Source organism: Chlamydotis macqueenii, chromosome Z, assembly GCF_036417535.1.
Source record: "Chlamydotis macqueenii isolate bChlMac1 chromosome Z, bChlMac1.mat, whole genome shotgun sequence".
Lineage (NCBI taxonomy): Eukaryota > Metazoa > Chordata > Aves > Otidiformes > Otididae > Chlamydotis > Chlamydotis macqueenii.
In genome coordinates this window covers 198,787-217,788 of record NC_141593.1, presented here as the reverse complement: position 1 = coordinate 217,788, position 19,002 = coordinate 198,787, and the positions used below count along the sequence as shown (strand labels likewise).

The 19,002-nt window shown below is 44.3% G+C and overlaps 1 protein-coding gene across 2 annotated transcripts in view; it reads left to right on the top strand.

The window, feature by feature from the left end:
• Positions 1 to 19,002, top strand: part of LOC147596216 (netrin receptor DCC) — a 356,938-nt gene that overhangs the window by 310,347 nt on the left and 27,589 nt on the right. Inside the window, exons 17-22 of one of the 2 annotated variants that reach the window (XM_086770507.1) lie at positions 490 to 668; positions 4,383 to 4,521; positions 8,026 to 8,133; positions 10,316 to 10,510; positions 14,946 to 14,978; positions 18,484 to 18,549. In XM_086770507.1, coding sequence (XP_086626633.1) covers positions 490 to 668; positions 4,383 to 4,521; positions 8,026 to 8,133; positions 10,316 to 10,510; positions 14,946 to 14,978; positions 18,484 to 18,549 — 720 coding nt within the window. Of the gene's footprint in view, positions 1 to 429; positions 669 to 4,382; positions 4,522 to 8,025; positions 8,134 to 10,315; positions 10,511 to 14,945; positions 14,979 to 18,483; positions 18,550 to 19,002 lie in introns of both variants that reach the window. The other variant, XM_086770506.1, reaches the window with a different exon arrangement.

Below are 19,002 nucleotides of genomic sequence, written 5' to 3'. Positions count from 1 at the left end.
GGTTGGAAGATGACACGCTCTCCACTTTGTAGATGTTTCCAATAACGTTTCATTTAAATGATTCAATTTTTTAAGAAAATGTAGATCATTTTAAGGAAACGCTGTGCCTTGACTTCATCTTCATGTGAAGGGATCACGGCATACCTGGAGATGTTTAAACAGGTCGTGAAAATCGCACGTAGCGCTGGTTGGTTTTGTTGTAGTGATGTGACTGAAATGTTACTGATGCGTTCTCATTTTGCATTAATGCCTTTCTTTCTGTTCTCCTCATGTTCCTCCTCCTCATTAATGCCATGCATTTAACCCATCGTGATGTGTGCCCCTTGGTGGCTGTTTGTGTTTTGGTTTTGTTTTATTTTGGTTTTTTTTTCTGTTTAACTTACCTGTTCATTTCTTTTGGAATGCTCATTTGGTGATGTATGGACCCAGACCCCATTGATCCATTAGAAGTTGATTTTTATCCTTTGCTTGATGATTTCCCTACCTCAGTCCCAGATATCTCCACCCCCATGCTCCCACCAGTAGGTGTCCAGGCTGTTGCACTTACGCATGATGCAGTGAGGGTCATCTGGGCAGACAACTCTGTCCCAAAGAACCAAAAGACTACGGAGGTTCGCTTCTACACGGTCCGATGGAGAATGAGCTATTCGACAAGTGCTAAGTACAAGGTGACATTTTAACGCGTTCTGAATTTACGAGCTTCACGTTTTGTTTTGCAAAGACTCTGAATTGGCTTTGACGAGCTTCCCTCAACCAAAATTCCCCTTTCAACCCAAAGGAAATTTGCCTGAGTAACTACCACTTCCTAGAAACCCATGCGTTTAGTTGGGGGAAAGTTCCGTATTTTAATTCCATGTGCCAATTGTTGAAAGTTTTGATCTTTACTCTTTACCAATCGGATAGAACGTTGTCGCAGACTTGGTAGCACGATAGCGTAGCGTGAAGAGGAAGAAATATCAGTTGCAAACCCACCCGTACTGTATGACAACTCCCCCCACTTATATATTCCAAAATAGCAAAAAATGAAGGTTAGTTGACAAGAAAACTCAATTTGATTGGTTATAACAGCAGCGTGCTACTTTCTGTATGAGAATTCCGTTTCAAGTCTGAATAAAAACAGTGCCAAAACCTGTGCAAAGAGATACGGCGGGACAGGGAAGGGGGAGGAACAAGCACAACCTTCAGGCATTTTTGTTCGCTCTGTTTTGAGCAATAAGCCTCCTTTCTCCACTCTCCTCAGCTTATTTATCGTGTCTCATAGAACACCTGCCTTCTCCGTGATGGGCATGACCTTCCTCCCGTGCCCTGCCATGACGGTTGTTTTCGCTTGCCTGAAAGATCATGTTGATCCAGAGCGAGTTGTTTGCTATGGATGTATTTTTATACGTGGATCCCTCCTTTTTTACTGTTCTCTGTCCTACCAAAAGTGCGTCGTTCTCCACCTCTGTAGATTTGGGGTACACCTACCTTACAGACTCCATCTCGAGATCTTTCCCAGGTAATTTTCAGAAGAAGTGGGAATGATGGTGGAGAAACTCTTGCCTTCCATCTCTTTAGATTTGGGGTACACCTACCTTACAGACTCATCTCGAGATCTTTCCCAGGCAATTTTTGGAAGAAGTGCGAATGATGGTGGAGAAACTCTTGCCTTCCATCTCTTTTCAGATTGTGATTTTTTTCATCTCCATCAGAATCCAGCTTGCTGGCGCTCGGTTGAGCGCCATTTGCGCTGAGAGGAGATTTAGGTCAGCTGGCTTTTTTGCTGCTGACCCACTCTAAAGCTTTTAAGTTATAGCTTTTTTTACAAGATATTAAAGTCCATACCTTGCTTTTACATCTGTTGCCGTACTTTTGACGACCTCAGATGCTGACGTGACGATTTTGTATGCTCGTGCGGTTGTAACAAGCTCTTAGATAATTAAGGATGCCAAAATCATGCGTTGTGGTGTTTTGAATGCCGCGCCATGATCTGACTCCTACTTAGAGTCGAGATCTTAGATGGATTTCCATGCCTAGCAAAACGAGTAGAGCACAGCGAATTACAGTTTGCAGCTCTGGTGATGAAATCAAAGCTCCTGAAGAGACAGCATCATGTTTTGCCAATCGCGGTCAATTTTTAACATTTTCTGTGGTTTCCTGATCCATTTCCTGCGCTGTGTGCAGTGGAAAATGAGCCAAAATAATTCTGGTAGTCCGCTGTGCAGAGTACGTCCTGCTCAGAGGTGTCGAGCTCGTTGGCTTTCTGCTAAAACCAGGTGGACATCCGCCGCAGAGCCACCACGCAGGGCTCCGGGAGATGGTTGAGGAGCAGGAGGCTGAAGAGGAGAGAAGCAAGAGTGAAATTACTTATTTTTTGCCACCATCTCTAGTTTGGCCAGTCTGTTGGTAGCTTGTAAGGGTCTGATTCAGTTGTTCCCCTTCCATCACCCAGAAGAGGAAATAATTAAAAAACCCTTACAAGTGGGTCTACTTTCTTGAAATCACCACTTTTTTTTTTTTCTTTTTTCAAGGGAACAAGAGAAAAACTATTGTTATTCTTTGAAAACAGTGGGGAAAGCTTCCATTTTCTTCAGAGAGGTTTGGATCAGGCTCACAATTAGGTTTCCCCGTAGCACTTGCCAGTGCGTTGGCATTGAACGTCCCCGTCTTTTGAGCTTTTCCCGTTGACGTCTCCCATTGCTTCAGAAATCTCTCTCAAATCTAATACAACGAAGGGTTTAGCCTTTGCCGTTGAAGCTGGAAGTTTGTAAATTTAACTTTGCCCTGCCAACTTCACTTTGTACAAACCGTCCCAGACAGGCGTGACGTCGCATGACTAAAGGCACTCGCTACAGTTCCACCCCCTTCATCTCAACACGATCTTAACTTCAAGGACGTTTGCGACTATTGAAATGCTAATTTTGAGTATTGAGCGAAACAGTCAAAGACAAACACTCAGCTGGAGACAAATAACTTTCTTTTTTACGAAAAAGAACCCGATGTCTTTATGCTCCACTAAAGACTATTTTGTCAAGAAATAGGTTCCAACCCTGATTGGGTTTTCCATGTGATTTTTTTTTTCCTCATCGTGTGTAATATCAAGCAATTTCATCGTGATAGTCATCAGATTTAGTTATCCTCATTCGTGCTGATGACTATTTTATGCTGTCAATCATTTCATTTCTTCCAAAAAAAAATTTCTGGGGGAGAAAATTATTATTCTCTATATGGAAATCCAGCCTTTAGTCCAAGAATAACTCGTATAAACTCTAGCAGGTAGATTTTGCCATTTTTTGGCTGAGTAGTTTATGAACACGTAGGTTACAAGTGCTGTCTTTGCTTCGGTAAGATTTTTGATAGGGCGAAATTCTCTGCTGGATTAAACCCCAAGTAAAGATAAGTTGCAAAACCGCTGATTTCCAAGAAAGTAGGAATTTTAATTGAGTATGAAGATGATAAAATCTGGTGTTGCGTTAAGTCTTCCTCTTAAGTAGCGTGCAAAACGCTTGTCAGAGCGCTTGCGATAAAGCGTCGTACCATGTATGCGTACGTAGCGCGTTCGTTAACGTCTCTGCACGTAAATTTTCCCCTCTCCTCCTTGAGTATTACTTCTTTATTCTGTGACATGTTGGCGGTTCGATGTCCCGTTTTTAGTGAAAGTCAATTTATTTTTGAGTCATCTGACGGTTAGCATCAGAACGGCATTGCTGATGCATGCCAGCAAGATGCCTTCTTGTGAACCGCGGCCCAGATGCGAAGACCAAGTTAGTCTTCCGATGGAAAATCATGCGTAAGTTGTCCTTCCTCAGTGAACTTCACATTTATCGGTAGATAAAGATGGAGAAGTGCACAGCACCTTTAACTCGCTGTCCTGAAAGTTGCTGACGCCGGAGGATTGCACACCAAGCTTCGTAGCTTGAAAAGATCGTGTTTCGATCTCTATCATAAATATGTGTTAACCTAAGGAGCTGAGAAGCCTCAGTCCAGACCATTCTAGTGGTAAAAATGCTTTCTTAGGCTTCAACTAAAAATGAGAAGATATTAAAACCAAGGTTTTTTTAGAAAGGAACCCATCAAAGAGGCTGAAAATGTTCCTTTTTTTTTTCCCTTGTATGGGCATAGATGAAGGACGTAGGGTTAGCTTCCAATTTACATGTGAAAAAAAAAACAACGCAGGGCAAATCGCTTTGTCTGGGGAAAGAGAAAGCATCACAATAATTTATTTAACGGCCTAAATTGTAGGCAGCAAGTTTAGTATCATATTTATGGTGCTCAAAATACTCCTGTGAAGGTGCGCAGTAGCGATAGAGCTCAAAAAATAAATCCATTGTCACTGTGTTTTGCTTGGCTACCGGCAAAAAAAGAGTGGCTTTGAAGATGTTTTGTGCTCCGTCTCTTTGCAGTCGGCCGATACGACCGCTCTGAGTCACACAGTGATAGGCCTGAAACCAAACACCATGTACGAGTTCTCCGTCATGGTCACCAAAGGTCGACGGTCCAGCACCTGGAGCATGACCGCGCACGCCACCACCTATGAAGCAGGTACGGCAAGATGTTTGGGTTTTATCATCTAAAGCCTGGTCCAAGTTCATCCGAACTGCATAAACCGACAGTGTACGTACAAAATTAACTGTTATTTGTTCGAGTTTTTTTTTGGGGGCAGCAAAGCAGAGCAGTCATTCTACTGAGCTCTGGTGTCATTGCAAGAAGTTAGGAGAAGGTAGAGTCATAGAATCACAGAACAGTTAGGGTTGGAAGGGACCTTCAAAGCCCACCCAGTCCAACCCCCCTGCAAGGAGCAGGGACATCTCCAACCAAATCAGGTTGCTCAGAGCCCCGGCCAACCTGGCTTGGAATGTTTCCAGGGATGGGGCACCCACCACCTCTCTATGTAATATTTTGCCCCAGGATATAATAAGTATCTCTGACTTTTTATGCTAATTTAAAATAGATTTCATTTTTCGAAGAAACCCAGGAGCAGGTGAGACTAATTATTCTCTTACTAGTAGATAATGATTTTACCACTTTGAAATTTTGACTTATGAAGTTCTGCGTGTCTCAAGGTCACGAGTTCCCATCTTAATTCTCTTGGTGAAAAGGATTTAGTGACTGCTTTTATTTAATGACGGATGGATAGCACACCTTCTTGACTCAGGAGCTTAAGGGATCTAAAGAACAACCATGGAGCTGTTGGAGAGGGTCCAGAGGAGGCCACAAAGATGATGAGAGGGCTGGAGCAGCTCTGCTGTGAGGCCGGGCTGAGAGAGCTGGGGCTGTTCAGCCTGGAGAAGAGGAGGCTCCGGGGAGACCTGAGAGCGGCCTTCCAGTGCCTAAAGGGGGCTGCAGGAATGGTGGGGAGAGACTCTTCAGCAGGGCCTGCTGGGACAGGACGAGGGATAACGGTTTTAAACTAGAAGCGGGGAGATTCAGACTGGATATAAGGAAGACATTTTTTACGCTGAGGGTGCAGAGACACCGCCCCAAGTTGCCCAGAGAGGTGGTGGATGTGCAAAACGGCAAAATGTTGACTTGAATAAGTGCCCTGCCGACAGTTTGGCGTCCTTCCTATGCTCCATATTTTTATACCTCTATGTTTCATTTCTAGCAAGCAGCCATTATTAAGATGAACAATATGCTCGTAATAAACAAATACACTTTGAAGGCTTCATTTAGCTGCTCTTCTCGAGCAGTTGAGTGGTGTTTTCTAAGCAGGAAGCCGGGACCTGAAAGACACTTCAGATTCTGAAGGGGTCTAAATGCGGTTTTGATAACGGACCTCAGATACGTATTAAATGTAACCCTAGCTTAGTGGGATATAAAATATTGGAAAAGGGATGAAGATGGAGTCATCTCTTCAGATAAGAGCGTTCTTTCCGAAATTAATTGTTTCTCTCTCTTTTGTGTGCCTTCAATTAACTGTGGTAGGTAAATGTGCAATTTTTTTTTGGAGTAAGCTGTTGAGCTCTGCTTTTGAAAATCTCAAGCAGATTTGCTTTCAAGTAACTTCACTGAACTGCATGAGGTTTGTCCTGGTTCTGGCCAGGATAGAGTTAATATCTACCTGAGCTGGGTGGAGAACTGAAGCTGGTAGCCCCTATGGCTGGGATAGTTAACTAATTAGCTAACAGCTGGGGTTAATTTACCCAAATTAGCCAAAGGGCTATTCCATCCCATCTGACATCATGCTCAGTATATAAGTGAGGAGGGTGCTGAAGGGAGGCCCCCTGCTAGTTGGAAGAGACTGGATGTGGAGATCTGTTGTGAGTTATTGTACTGTATTTGTGTTCCATCACTGTCTTGTTTTCTTCTGTCATTACTGTTAAATTTACTTTTTGTTCAATCTCAACCCGCGTGTTTGGTTTTTTTTTTCCCTGGTTTTCTTTTGTTTGTCAAATCTCCTCCTATTCTCTCGGAGAGTGGGGGGAGTGAGAGAGAGACTGCGTAGTCTGGTCCCCGTTGGGGCTGAACTACGACAGGTTATATCCTGGAGAAAGACTTGTAGAATCATAGAATTGTGGAATGGTTTGGGTGGGAAGGGACCTTGAGGGGTCATCTAGTCCAACCCCCCTGCAAGGAGCAGGGACATCTCCAACTAGATCAGGTTGCTCAGAGCCCCGGCCAACCTGGCCTGGAATGTTTCCAGGGGTGGGGCATCCACCACCTCTCTGGGCAACCTTGGTCCAGTGCTCTACCAACCTGTTCCAGTGTTTTCCATAGTCTTTAGGGTTGCCTATAAGTCTTGCTATAGTCCATAGAGAAGAAATTCTGTGATTTTGCTTCTTTTGTTTCTTCTTCATCTGTTGTAGACAGCAACATGTACATTTGGGCACCAACATAGTACGTGCTAGATTTTCCTGAAGGTGACTGGTGGCCTTGAAAACACTCGAGGTGCCACCACAAATCAGTTTCTACCAGCAGGTACCAAACGAAGTCTGCTGGTAAATATTGATTTGTTGGGTTCCTTTTTTAGATGAAAATCACAGTACCGGCCGGTTAATTAACGAAGGGAAAATAAGGGGGAATCTACGTGTCCTTAGATTTTCCCACGTGATTGCAATGCAATTATCTGAGCTTGATGGAGCGGCTCTGTTAATTAAGGGCATCCAGCACTGCTGATCTTTCTTGCCTGTTTTGTACCCGTTGCGCGTGTTGGGTTTCCCGTAACGATATTAAAGAACGTACGTGTCGGCATCGGTACAGAACTCGCTGGAGATTACTGCCGTGCCAAAGGGACAGTTGTTATGCCCGTAATTCAAAAGCGACTCTCGAAGCCAAGTTCCATCTCTGGATCTGCCTACGCAACCATTACTGGTGTTAATGAGTGCTAAGGGAAACGGCTAAAGCTTCGATTTCTCTCACGATGTCTTGTGTTCGCAATCTGCTGAGAGCAGAGCTCAACTTCAGCCCTTCAGCGGGGCTCACGTGGTGATCGCCAGCGTGGAAAGCCTGTGCTACAGGAGCTCGACTGGTTTAACCTCACAAAAGACAGAAAATCTAGGAAGGGGAAGGGTTTATTCATGAAAATGTGTCAGAAAGGTTAGTATCGGAGAACGGAATCATAGAATGGTTTGGGTTGGAAGGGACCTTCAAAGCCCACCAGGTCCAACCCCCCTGCCAGGAGCAGGGACATCTCCAACCACATCAGGTTGCTCAGAGCCCCGGCCAACCTGGCCTGGAATGTTTCCAGGGATGGGGCATCCACCGCCTCTCTGGGCAACCTGGGACAGTGCTCCACCACCCTCAGCGTAAAAAAATTTCTTCCTAATATCCAATCTGAATCCACCTCCCTCTATTTTGGAACCATTCCCCCTCGTCCTGTCCCAGCAGGCCCTGCTAAAGAGTCTCTCCCCATCTTTCCTGCAGCCCCCTTGAGGCACTGGGAGGCCACTCTCAGGTCTCCCCGGAGCCTCCTCTTCTCCTCACGTTTGGAAAGGATCTAAGTAAGTTGTAAGTGCCTACTGAATAGCTCATGCCTACTACGATGTGTAAGGAATTCAAAAAGAAGGTGAATAACTTCTGGTTTCAATTATTTTCTCTTTTTTCCAGCTCCCACCTCTGCTCCCAAGGATTTGACAGTCATCACGCGGGAAGGGAAGCCCCGGGCTGTCATTGTCAGCTGGCAGCCGCCGTTGGAAGCCAACGGAAAAATTACTGGTAAACATTTACATTAGCTTGTATTTTCCTTTTTATTTTACTCTTCTGATCATTTGCCGCTCCTTATCTCTTTTTTTTTTTCCCGCGGATGCTTTTTAATCTGACATTATTTTATTTTCTCTTTCTTTTATCGGCCAACGGGTCTAGAATTCAAGGAATCGTTAGGAATACCGCAAGATCTAGAACTCAGCGGATAGAAATCTTTTCTTTTTCGGTGCTAAGAGCAGTAATGTAAGTTTAAAAACGCAGCAATTAAGCAAAGGTTTTGTGGTACGTGCTGCTCAGTCATAGTTAGAAACCACTAATATGAAATACTGCGCCGATAATGCGATATATCATATGGATAATGATAGGTTGCTCGGTGCCACGCATAATGGGAGAATTTATTGGTAGATATTTAACTTGGCAAGAACAATTTAAGGAAAAAAAAAAACCTCTACTATTGACTGACAAGAACTGAACTTAATAGATGCTTCATAATGACAGATTATATTTTTTTTCTCAAAAATATTGCACATAACCTTAGTGCCTAATTAAGAAATCCATTACAAACGTTTCCTGTTAATTTAATTTGAAAAACACGGTGGAGTTCTACCTGAGATTTTGCGTTTAAATGATCATTTGAGTCTGCTCAGAGGCTTGTAATTATTAGGAGGAATACTGCTCATCTTCAAAAAAACGTGCACGCCGCGTTCACGTTACTACGAGCGGTTGGGTCAGACCGGTTCTACAACGCATTTTCCTGTGGGAGGAAGTGGGCGTATGTCACCGTTACCGCTAGTCATCTGCTGAAGCGTTGAGAAGTATCAACGGAAGAGACGGAACGCTCCACAACGACGTCCCGTGAAGAGCACTGGGTTGGGTTTTAACGGTTGTGACTCTGTAGGGCTTCGGTGGCATCAGATGAGCTTTTGTGAGTGACACCGGGGAAGTATCCCAATTTGTGTTAGCGGTAATAAAAAAGTAGGGATATATTTCCATGCGGACATCGCCCAACGGGAATGACTCCTGGGTTAGACTTGCGTAACTGTGTAGAATTTCGCTCTACGTTACCATCAACACTTCACAATCCTTTGGACCATGGCCAAGAGGAGGAAGTTTGGATGAAATACCGTTTCCACTAACCTAATTTAGCCATCTGGGAGAAGAAATCATCATTCTGATGGCCAACACACTGGAATGAGCGCTTATGGTCCTGATTCCCCAGCGAATCTTGCCTTCCAGTTCCCAGTTTCCTGATTTCCAAGGCATGAAATGGTTTCATGGTAGGAGTTTTTCCATCGATTGCAGCATTCAGACCTGAGAGCGGGCTGGATCCCCCGACGTCCACGTGCAAACTTCTTTCTTGGTTGAAGAACCACTCTCATAGGGGTTTTTCGCTGTGTAGGTGGTCAAGTGTTTCTTGGAGGTGTCAAGCAGGGGAAACAACTCCTTGTAGAGAGCAGAAGTGTTCCCAGCAACCAAATCTTCATCCCTACAAATGCTTGAGCAAGGGTGTTTGTGTTAATTTGAGAAACATATATATCTCCCTGGAAACGTTCAAGGCCAGGTTGGATGAGGCCCTGAGCAACCTGATGTGGTTGGAGATGTCCCTGCTCCTTGCAGGGGGGTTGGACTGGATGGGCTTTGGAGGTCCCTTCCAACCCTAACCATTCTCTGATTCTATATTTTCATAACTTCATATGTATTAATTCAAATGTCATGGTCAAAGAAGGTCAAAAGTCAAAGCTTTAGGAAACCCAAGCTATGGGTGTCTAAATAAAATCCCAGAATATAAAACAAGAAGAAAAAAAAAAACACCACCCAGAAAAATGTACAACTTCCATCCTCACACCGCTTGTCCATGACCATTCTTGTGGTTTAAAAAAAAAAAAAAAGAAAGAAATTGAAAGAAATAAATAAAAAGAAAGAAATTTAAATTTAAAAATTAAAAAAAAAAAGGAAAAAATGTTTTCAAATTTAGGCAGAGGGTAGTGTTGAGGTTGGATTGGCACAGACCTCTCAGCCTTTCTTACAGGTTTTTTTTCTTCTGCCCAAAATTTCATTTCCTGGCAGGGTTATTCCTACGAATTGTTAACGTTTCTTAGCACTGGTGCTTATTTTATCTGTGTTTTGTGACGGAAGCCCGTTAAAATTTGATTGCCACACTAATGGAGAGACTGGTTTGTTTTTTTTTTTTCAGCTTACATCCTCTTCTATACTTTGGACAAGAACGCTCCGATTGATGACTGGATTATGGAGTCCATCAGCGGCGACCGGCTCACCCACCAGATCGTAGACCTCAACTTGGACACCGTCTACTACTTCAGAATCCAAGCTCGCAACGCCAAGGGAGTGGGGCCCCTCTCCGATCCGATTTTCTTCCGGACGCTGAAAGGTTTGGATCTGTGTCATCTTGGCTCTTAACGATCCGTAGAATTTCCCAGTGGCTCCGTGGGAGGTTGGCAATTAATTCCATGTCAACCAGAAGAGTTTCTGCTCCTTGAGACGATTATTGAGAGATAAAAGCGAAACGCTACATGTGGTGGTTGACAAAAGTAAACCGCATAATGAGGCAGTAACGATATTTTTCCATTCAATCAAGCGAGGGAAAGCGCTCTGACACCACCTAACTTTCTCCTATCCCTAATCAAGCTAATTGGATCTGACTGGATTTCTCTAGGGAGGTCCCTTTTCATTTTGGATCCTCCGGTGACTGTCGCAACCCGCGATGACTCATTCCTATCAACAGAGCAGGCAGGCAAAATGATGATGAAAAAAAACTCTCGGCAAACTGAGAGGCAACTTGACTTTGTTGTCCTAGATATTAACGACAGACTAATTAATACCTCATCCCTCTCCCTTAGTGACCAGTGAGAAGGAGCAGGCAAAACAAGGGCGTATATATATATATTTTAAATTTTTTTAGCTGATATTTCAGCGTCAAGGCGTTTATGACGCCAAGGGTCTGCACTTATATCAGGCTCAATTTCAAATTAACGTGGAGAGATCTTCATCTTCTCTCTTCCTCACTACCTGTGTGAAACCTTGACGTGATCTACCCAGAAATTGCTAATTGGAAAGATGTAAGCGATCTTCCCGCGAGCGGGAAGCGAGGTGCTCGCCGCGGCTCCGCTCCTCATGTTTTAACTGTCACTCATTCGTTTGCGCAAAGGTAGGAAATTACTTTTCAAAAGGAGTGTAATTAATGAAAAACCTCCAATGACATCGACGGAGAACCTATTCCGGGAAGGAAGCGTGGCGGATGAGAAGAGCACGTTATCGCTGTGTCTTCTCTAGAGAAAATCCGGGGATTTGTGTATAAAAATAACATCCTGGCAGAAGGTAGTTGAAACTGGGCGCAGGCTGGGCCTGAGAAGTCACGACTGGAGGGAAATTAGGGAAATTCAGGCTCAAACCTGTGCCTAAGAGGCTTGGAATTAGCGTTCACGCTCTTTTTTAATCAGTTCTAAGTGACTCAATTGAACGCGAGTTGTACAAAAACCAAGCAAAACGACTGCAGAGAAGGGTTGACCCATCATCCCCACATCATTCCCTTTGGTGGGATTTGTTTGTTTGCTGGGAGAGAACTTCTCTTTGAGTTCATCTTTCAGCAAACCTCTATGTGAAGGGCAAATTCCCTTTTTCCGCTGCCTCTGAAGGAAGGAAACTCCATTTTCAGCCATTAAGGAAGGCTTTGGATGAGTGAACCAATGTCCTCCCAGCACTGGTGGAGAGCTTGGCCTTTATTTCCTTGCTATCAATGTCTCTAAAGCCTGCGATCGACTGGTCAGACTGGGAGTGAAAAGCCTCATCCAACAGTTTTCATGAATTAGTGTGAATCGGGGAAAAAAAAATTGAAAAATTGTCTCAATTTGTTCTGAGCTTATCACCGCCCGCCCAGATTTGTGGGACTCGCTTGTCCAAGTCGTGTTTCACTTGGGATGAATTATTGGTGAGATCCTGATTATTCGTTCTCCCACCGCCACGAAACGGGAAGAGAGCGCGCTTTGCAGGCGCTTCGTCTCTATCGAGGGGACGGTGCCAACTTAATTTCACGCTCGCGGTTTGTGCCGAGCGGGAGAAGTCTGTTAGACCGAGTTGAAGATGAGTCGAGGCATCCAAATATAATAACCGCAGACTAATGAGATATGAAAAAGATATAGAGACCCAGATAGCGAACTCAACCGAGAGATTAATGCACTTGATAGCACCTACTTTGTAATGTTTACACAAAATGCCGCAAAATTCATTTGGGAAATGAATCCTAGATCAGACCGCATCAACAGATATCAAAAAGATGAATTTATACATTCGTTACGTCTTGTAATAGCCGACGAGGACCATATCTACTACCCTGCCGTGAATATTTAATGATATCCACCCTAAATATGTCGTGTTCCATACTATTCAACGGGCTTTTTGACAAATCCAGCCCCACGCTTGAGATGAGAAGACTTTCTGAAGTCTTGAGTGACGCAAAAATGGTGGTTTCCTGCCCGTAATGATTATTACGTGGATGCGCCGTACGGTAACGTGCGGCAAATCTATGTCCCGGTGAGAGGGAGTTATAAACCACGAGGAACTACGCGAGCGTCAAAGAGCCGCTAAGTCACCCGCTGTCTCATTTCCTATATTATTAGCGCCTCAAGCTCCTCCAAGGAAACCAAGCCGTTGCGTGCGTTGTCGTTGCAACGGGAGTATTTCTAGGGACTTTTCCCTTTCCTAGGGAAAATGTAGCGATCTGTGAGAACGAGATGCGTTTAGCAGTAAATAACACTCCCACGGAGCAATGAGTTTCCGTTCTTTTCCACCTCAGCTCCGCTGATGAGAATATACCGGCAAACGGGCAAATCCGTAGCGTATGAAAATTGCGAGCTTCAAGCAATCCGCGACGGTTTGCATCAGTTGAGAATCTGCTTTTTTTATTTGTAGTGCTCTAGCTGGTTAAGTTTATCACTCGAAGCATGAAGAATCTGATACGCGCATTCTTAGAGACCTGAAATAGGATAAAATGTGGTTGAATATAGCACTTTTTTTTAATATATATATATAATTTGGGCAAAAATTTGAGATCGTTACTAAGAATTTTCTTACTCAGTGTAAGACTGACTTCAGTAAATATTATATATAATATTTATAAGCAAAAAGTGCCCAAATAATGTGTGGACTTTTACGGCATATAAATTTTCAGAAATTTAAGTCGCAGAAGCAAATAATTAGGCTGAAATTCGTTTGCAACTGCCTATTGAACCGTGACAACTAACGAGTGGATAAATGAACCGGTGACAGACAGACAGCAAGGAGGATTTCCTCAATATTTTAAGTGAGTTGTCGGCAATTTTTTTTTAATCTATTACAGAAACAAGCAAATTTCAAAACAATGTGCTTATGCTTGTTTCTGCTTGGCCGTAGCTATTCGGGATTTTAAACAGACTTTTCTTGAGTGCTGAGCTCTTTTAATTATAGAAAAAATAAAACATTTTAAAATATAGAAAAATTATAGAAAAAAAATTAATTATAGAAAAAAAGAAATTTAAAAATATAGAGAAATTATAGAAAAATTTTAATTCTAGTAAAAGAGTGGCGTTCTGCTTATTGGCATCGCACAAGACTTTACGTCAATACGTACAAACCAAAAAGAAATGTTGATAGACATCATGTCAAGGATGAATGAAAGAGTTGGATCAGTTGTGAGGGAGGAAGAGGCCCCGGGCTGAGCTCGGTATCGCTCTCAGATATTCCCATCGCGCCGAAATCGGCAAGGAAAACTATACCCGGCATAACCGGCACCAAACATGAATCCCCCACCACCTGCCCCAAGCAGGTGTCACCCACCTCGACCATGGGTTTCACCTCCTCCATCGTCTGGAGAAGGTGGCAGACGCCCAACGGTGCCGTGGAAGCATCTCAGCAGCATCAGCGCTTGGATGGAGGTCACTGCAGTCACAAGCAAGGTTTCATGTTTCCATAAATACAGTTGTCCTAAGGGAAAGGTGACCGCCAAGGTTTGGCTGAGTGGAGGTTTGATTTCCAGATTCATCTGCCAGATCACTTCTTTTCCCCCAATTACCTGTACTTAAGATTCTTGCCTAATTTATTAAGCAGAGGACTGGGTGACGCTCTGCAACGGTAGCTACATCTGAAGCCGAGGAAAGTTTAATTCCCTCAGCCAGCTCATGAAGCTGTAGAAGCTGTAGCTGCGCAGAAAAGCTTTTAATATATCTATTGAATTTTGAAGTCTTGTCTGGTGACCTTCAGATCACACTATCTTTTATGGTTCTTCTGAAAAAAAAAAAAAACATTTAAATAGTTTTAAACTCCTTTGTAAAAAGCTGAAACAAAGATAAGGCCAGGTTGGATGAGGCTCTGAGCAACCTGATCTGGTTGGAGATGTCCCTGCTCCTTGCAGGGGGGTTGGACTGGATGACCTTTGAAGGTCCCTTCCAACCCAAACCGTTCTGTGATTCTGTCCCCTAAGTCATAGGGTTTAGTTTTAGGTAGTTCTGTGAGGAGCAGGGACTTGGACCCTTATGGGTCCTTTCAACCTGAGATATTCCAAGAATCAGGACGTGGTTTAGTAGGCGTGGTGTTGTTAGGTTGACAGTTGGACTTGATGATCTTGGAGGTCTCTTCCGACCTGAAGACTCTATGATTCTGTGTTTGTCCTCTCAGTTCTCCAGGAGCTCTCTGAAAAAGGGAACGGTAAAACCCATCCTCTCCTCCTGCACCACCCACCCTTGGTGCGGGACGGCAGTGCCGCGCCACCCCGCTAACGCGCTCGGTGATGTGAGGAGCTGTCAGCCTCTAATGACGTTGTCTCTTTCTTGCAGTCGAGCACCCTGACAAAATGGCCAACGACCAAGGTACGGTGCCCTCAATCTGTCACCTTTTCTGCCGGAGCCTCGGGGCCGCGCCGGGGAGGGGGGGGGGGGTCGCGCTTTTCACCTGGCTTGCACACCTGATGAGGCAGACGCTGACGTAATAATTAATCTTGTTAATGAAGTTCTGCTCGGCTGAGGCTGCTGCTTTGATGAGGAAGATGTAAATTTTCAGGAGAGGAAATTGTTTTGTCTCTTTTCTGAAGGACCAATTAAAATGTCAAGCTTCTTTGTATGAAATGAATTTTTAGTCTCTTTGCTGCACTTCTGAATAATTCACATTAAGTGTAATTAAGCTCGGCATAATTTCCAGGCTCATCTCACACCCTTCCGTGGGTTATAGATTAAAGTTCAAAAACCCTCCTGTTGAGAAATCATAAATCATCTTCTTTTTTTTTTTTTTTTCCCCCTCAAAGCAGCAGCTCCTCTTTAATAATCGCAAAGTTTCGGCAACTTTTCAAGGCGTTATCATGATGTTTTTCCAAATCTGAATGTGTGGCTGTTTAGTCACCGTTCCTCCGCTCTTCTCTCCTTTCGAATATTTGTGAAGTCTGTCGCTAGGATATTTTTTACAATTTACCACAAATTTTTAGGAAAAAAAAAAAATTCACAAAAAAATTTAGAAAAATTTTTGACGCTGAGGGTGAGGGAACACTGGAACAGGTTGGCCAGAGAGGCGGTGGATGCCCCATCCCTGGAAACATTCAAGACCAGGTTGGATGACGCTCTGAGCAACCTGATCTGGTTGGAGATGTCCCTGCTCCTTGCAGGAGGGTTGGACCAGATGACCTTTGAAGGTCCCTTCCAACCCAAACCATTCCATGATTTAGTAGGCATGGTGGTGTTAGGTTGACGGTTGGACTTGACGATCTTGGAGATCTCTTCAAACCTTAAGATTCTATGATTCTATGGTATGAGACTATTGCTCAAGTTATTTTTCTCAGTATTTTGGACTGTTTCAGGTAGTTGGCTTGCAATGAGTGTTTTGCATCCAAGATTGACCTCCCATCTCCTAAGTGCTTAGATTTCTGTGTTTATCCAAATCTTGAATAATTTTTGTATGTCTTAATGGCAGAACGGAGCTGAGTTGCCGTCCGTTCGATCTTGGTCATCCCTGACAAACGGTGGTGTTGAAATCCTGGTTTCTAAGAGTTATTTGCATTCCTGTCTCTTACCAGTGAAGTTGCCTCTGATCAGATGTTGCAAGAGTTGTCCTCAGTGAATAAAATCGGACAACTCTGCTGCCTTGGGGTGGTTTTAAAACGTAAATAGTTTCAGAAACATTTCTAGCCCAGAGATGGACGGCGTAGGCCGAACCTTTCCCTGATTGCTGCCTGGCTGCCTCCGTGTTGCAGCCGTCCCAAATAAACGGCATCTCCAGGTGCCAGTCGCCGTGTTAGAGCCAGAAATTATATCGGCAGCTGTTTATACAAATAATTTTACAGCGAAAATGTCGCATATAATGCCTTGAAAAGCGCTTTTGGGTTAATTTTCAAAGTGCTAAACTTCAGAGTCGGGCATGCAGGGTTAATTTTTTCAAGTCTTCCATTTCCTGACTAAATTTTCCAGTATGTTAGGCTCAACGTGAGCTAAATATAGAAAATAGTAACTTTTAGCAGTCTCCCGTGGAGATATTCCGTTCCCTAAGCACAATATAACCCCGGGGTCACGACGTATTCATACACTGCGATGCAGCGCTGTGAACGGGCCTGCTTTAGAGCGTCGCCTTGGTAAACAAAATTACAATATCCCTTACATTTCTCTCTTATTTTTGTCAGCAAAACATTTTGCAACCTTGCTTTCTTGGGCTCAAGTTGTTGTAGCTGTGCAATTAGGCTGATTGAGCAGATGATTACGTTGGAATCTCTTCTGCTGGTAATCATCTTCCATTCATTTAGGGTCGTTCATCGGAAAATGCTTTCCGAATTGGTAGGGAAAGTTGCGCACGTGAATTTCTTCACGATCTGCAGAAATACAGGTACCTCTGGAGAGGAGCGTGGCAGTTGTTTAACAGCGCTCGACAACAACGAAAAACTGTAGGAAAGTGATAAAATTGGGGTTTTTTTGCTCAGTCTGCTGAGGGATGTGATGTAGATGGTGGTTGTTTGATGTTATCTGGAGTAATTCCTGGTAATTCCTTGCCCTGCGCTAAGTTTTCAGAATTTTTACTTCATTCCTTCACCAACCAAACCCCATCCCCAGATACTGTTTGTCGAACCTAAAGGAGCCCCCAACGTAAGAAGGACATGGACTAGTTGGAGGGGGTCCAGAGGAGGCCACGCAGATGCTGAGAGGGCTGGAGCAGCTCTGCTGTGAGGCCAGGCTGAGAGAGCTGGGGCTGTTCAGCCTGGAGAAGAGGAGGCTCCAGGGAGAGCTGAGAGCGGCTCCCAGTGCCCAAAGGGGGCTGCAGGAAAGGTGGGGAGAGACTCTTCAGCAGGGCCTGCTGGGACAGGACGAGGGGTGATGGTTTCAAAATAGAGGGAGGTAGATTTAGATTAGATATTAGGAAAAATTTTTTTAGACTGAGGGTGGTGGAACACTGTCCCAGGTTGCCCAGAGAGGCGGTGGATGCCCCATCCCTGGAACCATTCCAGGCCAGGTTGGCCAGGGCTCTGAGCAACCTGATCTGATTGGAGATGTCCCTGCTCCTTGCAGGGGGGTTGGACTGGGTGGGCTTTGAAGGTCCCTTCCAACCCAAACCATTCTATGACAGAGCCAAAAAAAAATCTTATGGAGTTGGTGTTGACTTGGTGCTCCAGCAGCCTCTGCCCATCTCAGCGGACGAGGTCTTTTCCCTGAGCCACTGTCCCAGCAGAGCACTACTGGGTCAGCTGATGCCGTGCCACTTGGGAAGGCTCATTTGACTTAATTGAAAAAAATAATTAGCTTTGGAAGGGTGAGATGGCCACGTTTTGGGCCTTGTCGTGTGGTGTCCTCATAGGAAGAGGACCAGGGTTAGAAAAGAGGCAATTTTGAGAAAAGCAAGCAGTTGTGGAGTTGTATATTCATAAGAGTGTTTCCACTTAATAAATTAAAAAAAGCTTGATTAACAGTGGTGGAAAGTCAATCAGCAGGAGGAGAACGTGCCCGCATTCTTCTGTACCGCATCGTCCCTCTGCCGCAACTCCAGCCACTTGTGTGCGAAAGCGGCTGTCGGAATTATTCCCGTCACCCGTGGCGAGGGCACAGACGGATGCTGCCATCCCAGTTTAGTTTGTCACTCTTAACGAGCACATCTGGAGAAGGGATTAAAAAAAAAAAAAAAAACAACACCCTGACAGAACAAGGCAAGCTGCTCAAAGAGCTGAAATTCAACTTGCCTTCAAAAGCCTGCTTTGATGACAGGTTTTCCCCGGCACATATGGGCTGACTTTTCCCGCACTGTTGAATGGTTTAAATGTTCCCAGACTGTCGTTGTCTCAAGGAACAAGCTTGACTTTACTGTTTTACCTGTTGTGCTGTGTCTGATGCGGTTTTTTTCTGCCAACAGGTCGCCACGGGGATGGGTCCTACTGGCCGGTGGACACCAACCTGATTGACAGGAGCAGTCTGAACGGTAAATACACGCTCCGTCCAACGGCGCTCCGTAATTAAATTAAGTTTTAGCGCTAACCTCTTGCTTTTCTTCTCTTTGGTGCTTTCTCATTCCAATCTCTCATGGCTTGGAGGCCACCCAACGTGCCCACAGGTTGCATGCTCGCTATTTTTTAGAGAAGAGTTATCCCAACTGTTGAAAGTCCCATCCAACGTGCGAAATATCTGCTGCAAAACAGCCAGGAGATTTAACCAGAAACGTTAACAAAAAGTAGGGCCAGGTCACCATGTATTCTGTTTTGACTTTCTTGAAGCCGATCTCCAAATTACCCATCGAATTTCTAGCTAACGCGGTAGCCCCGAAGGCGTATCGCTGGATACGATCGTCCCGTCGTAAGAAATGCTCTAGGTATTTCTCAGACCAGAGACATAAACAAAGTAACATCTTAAAAAGAAATATAAAATGCGTTTTTCA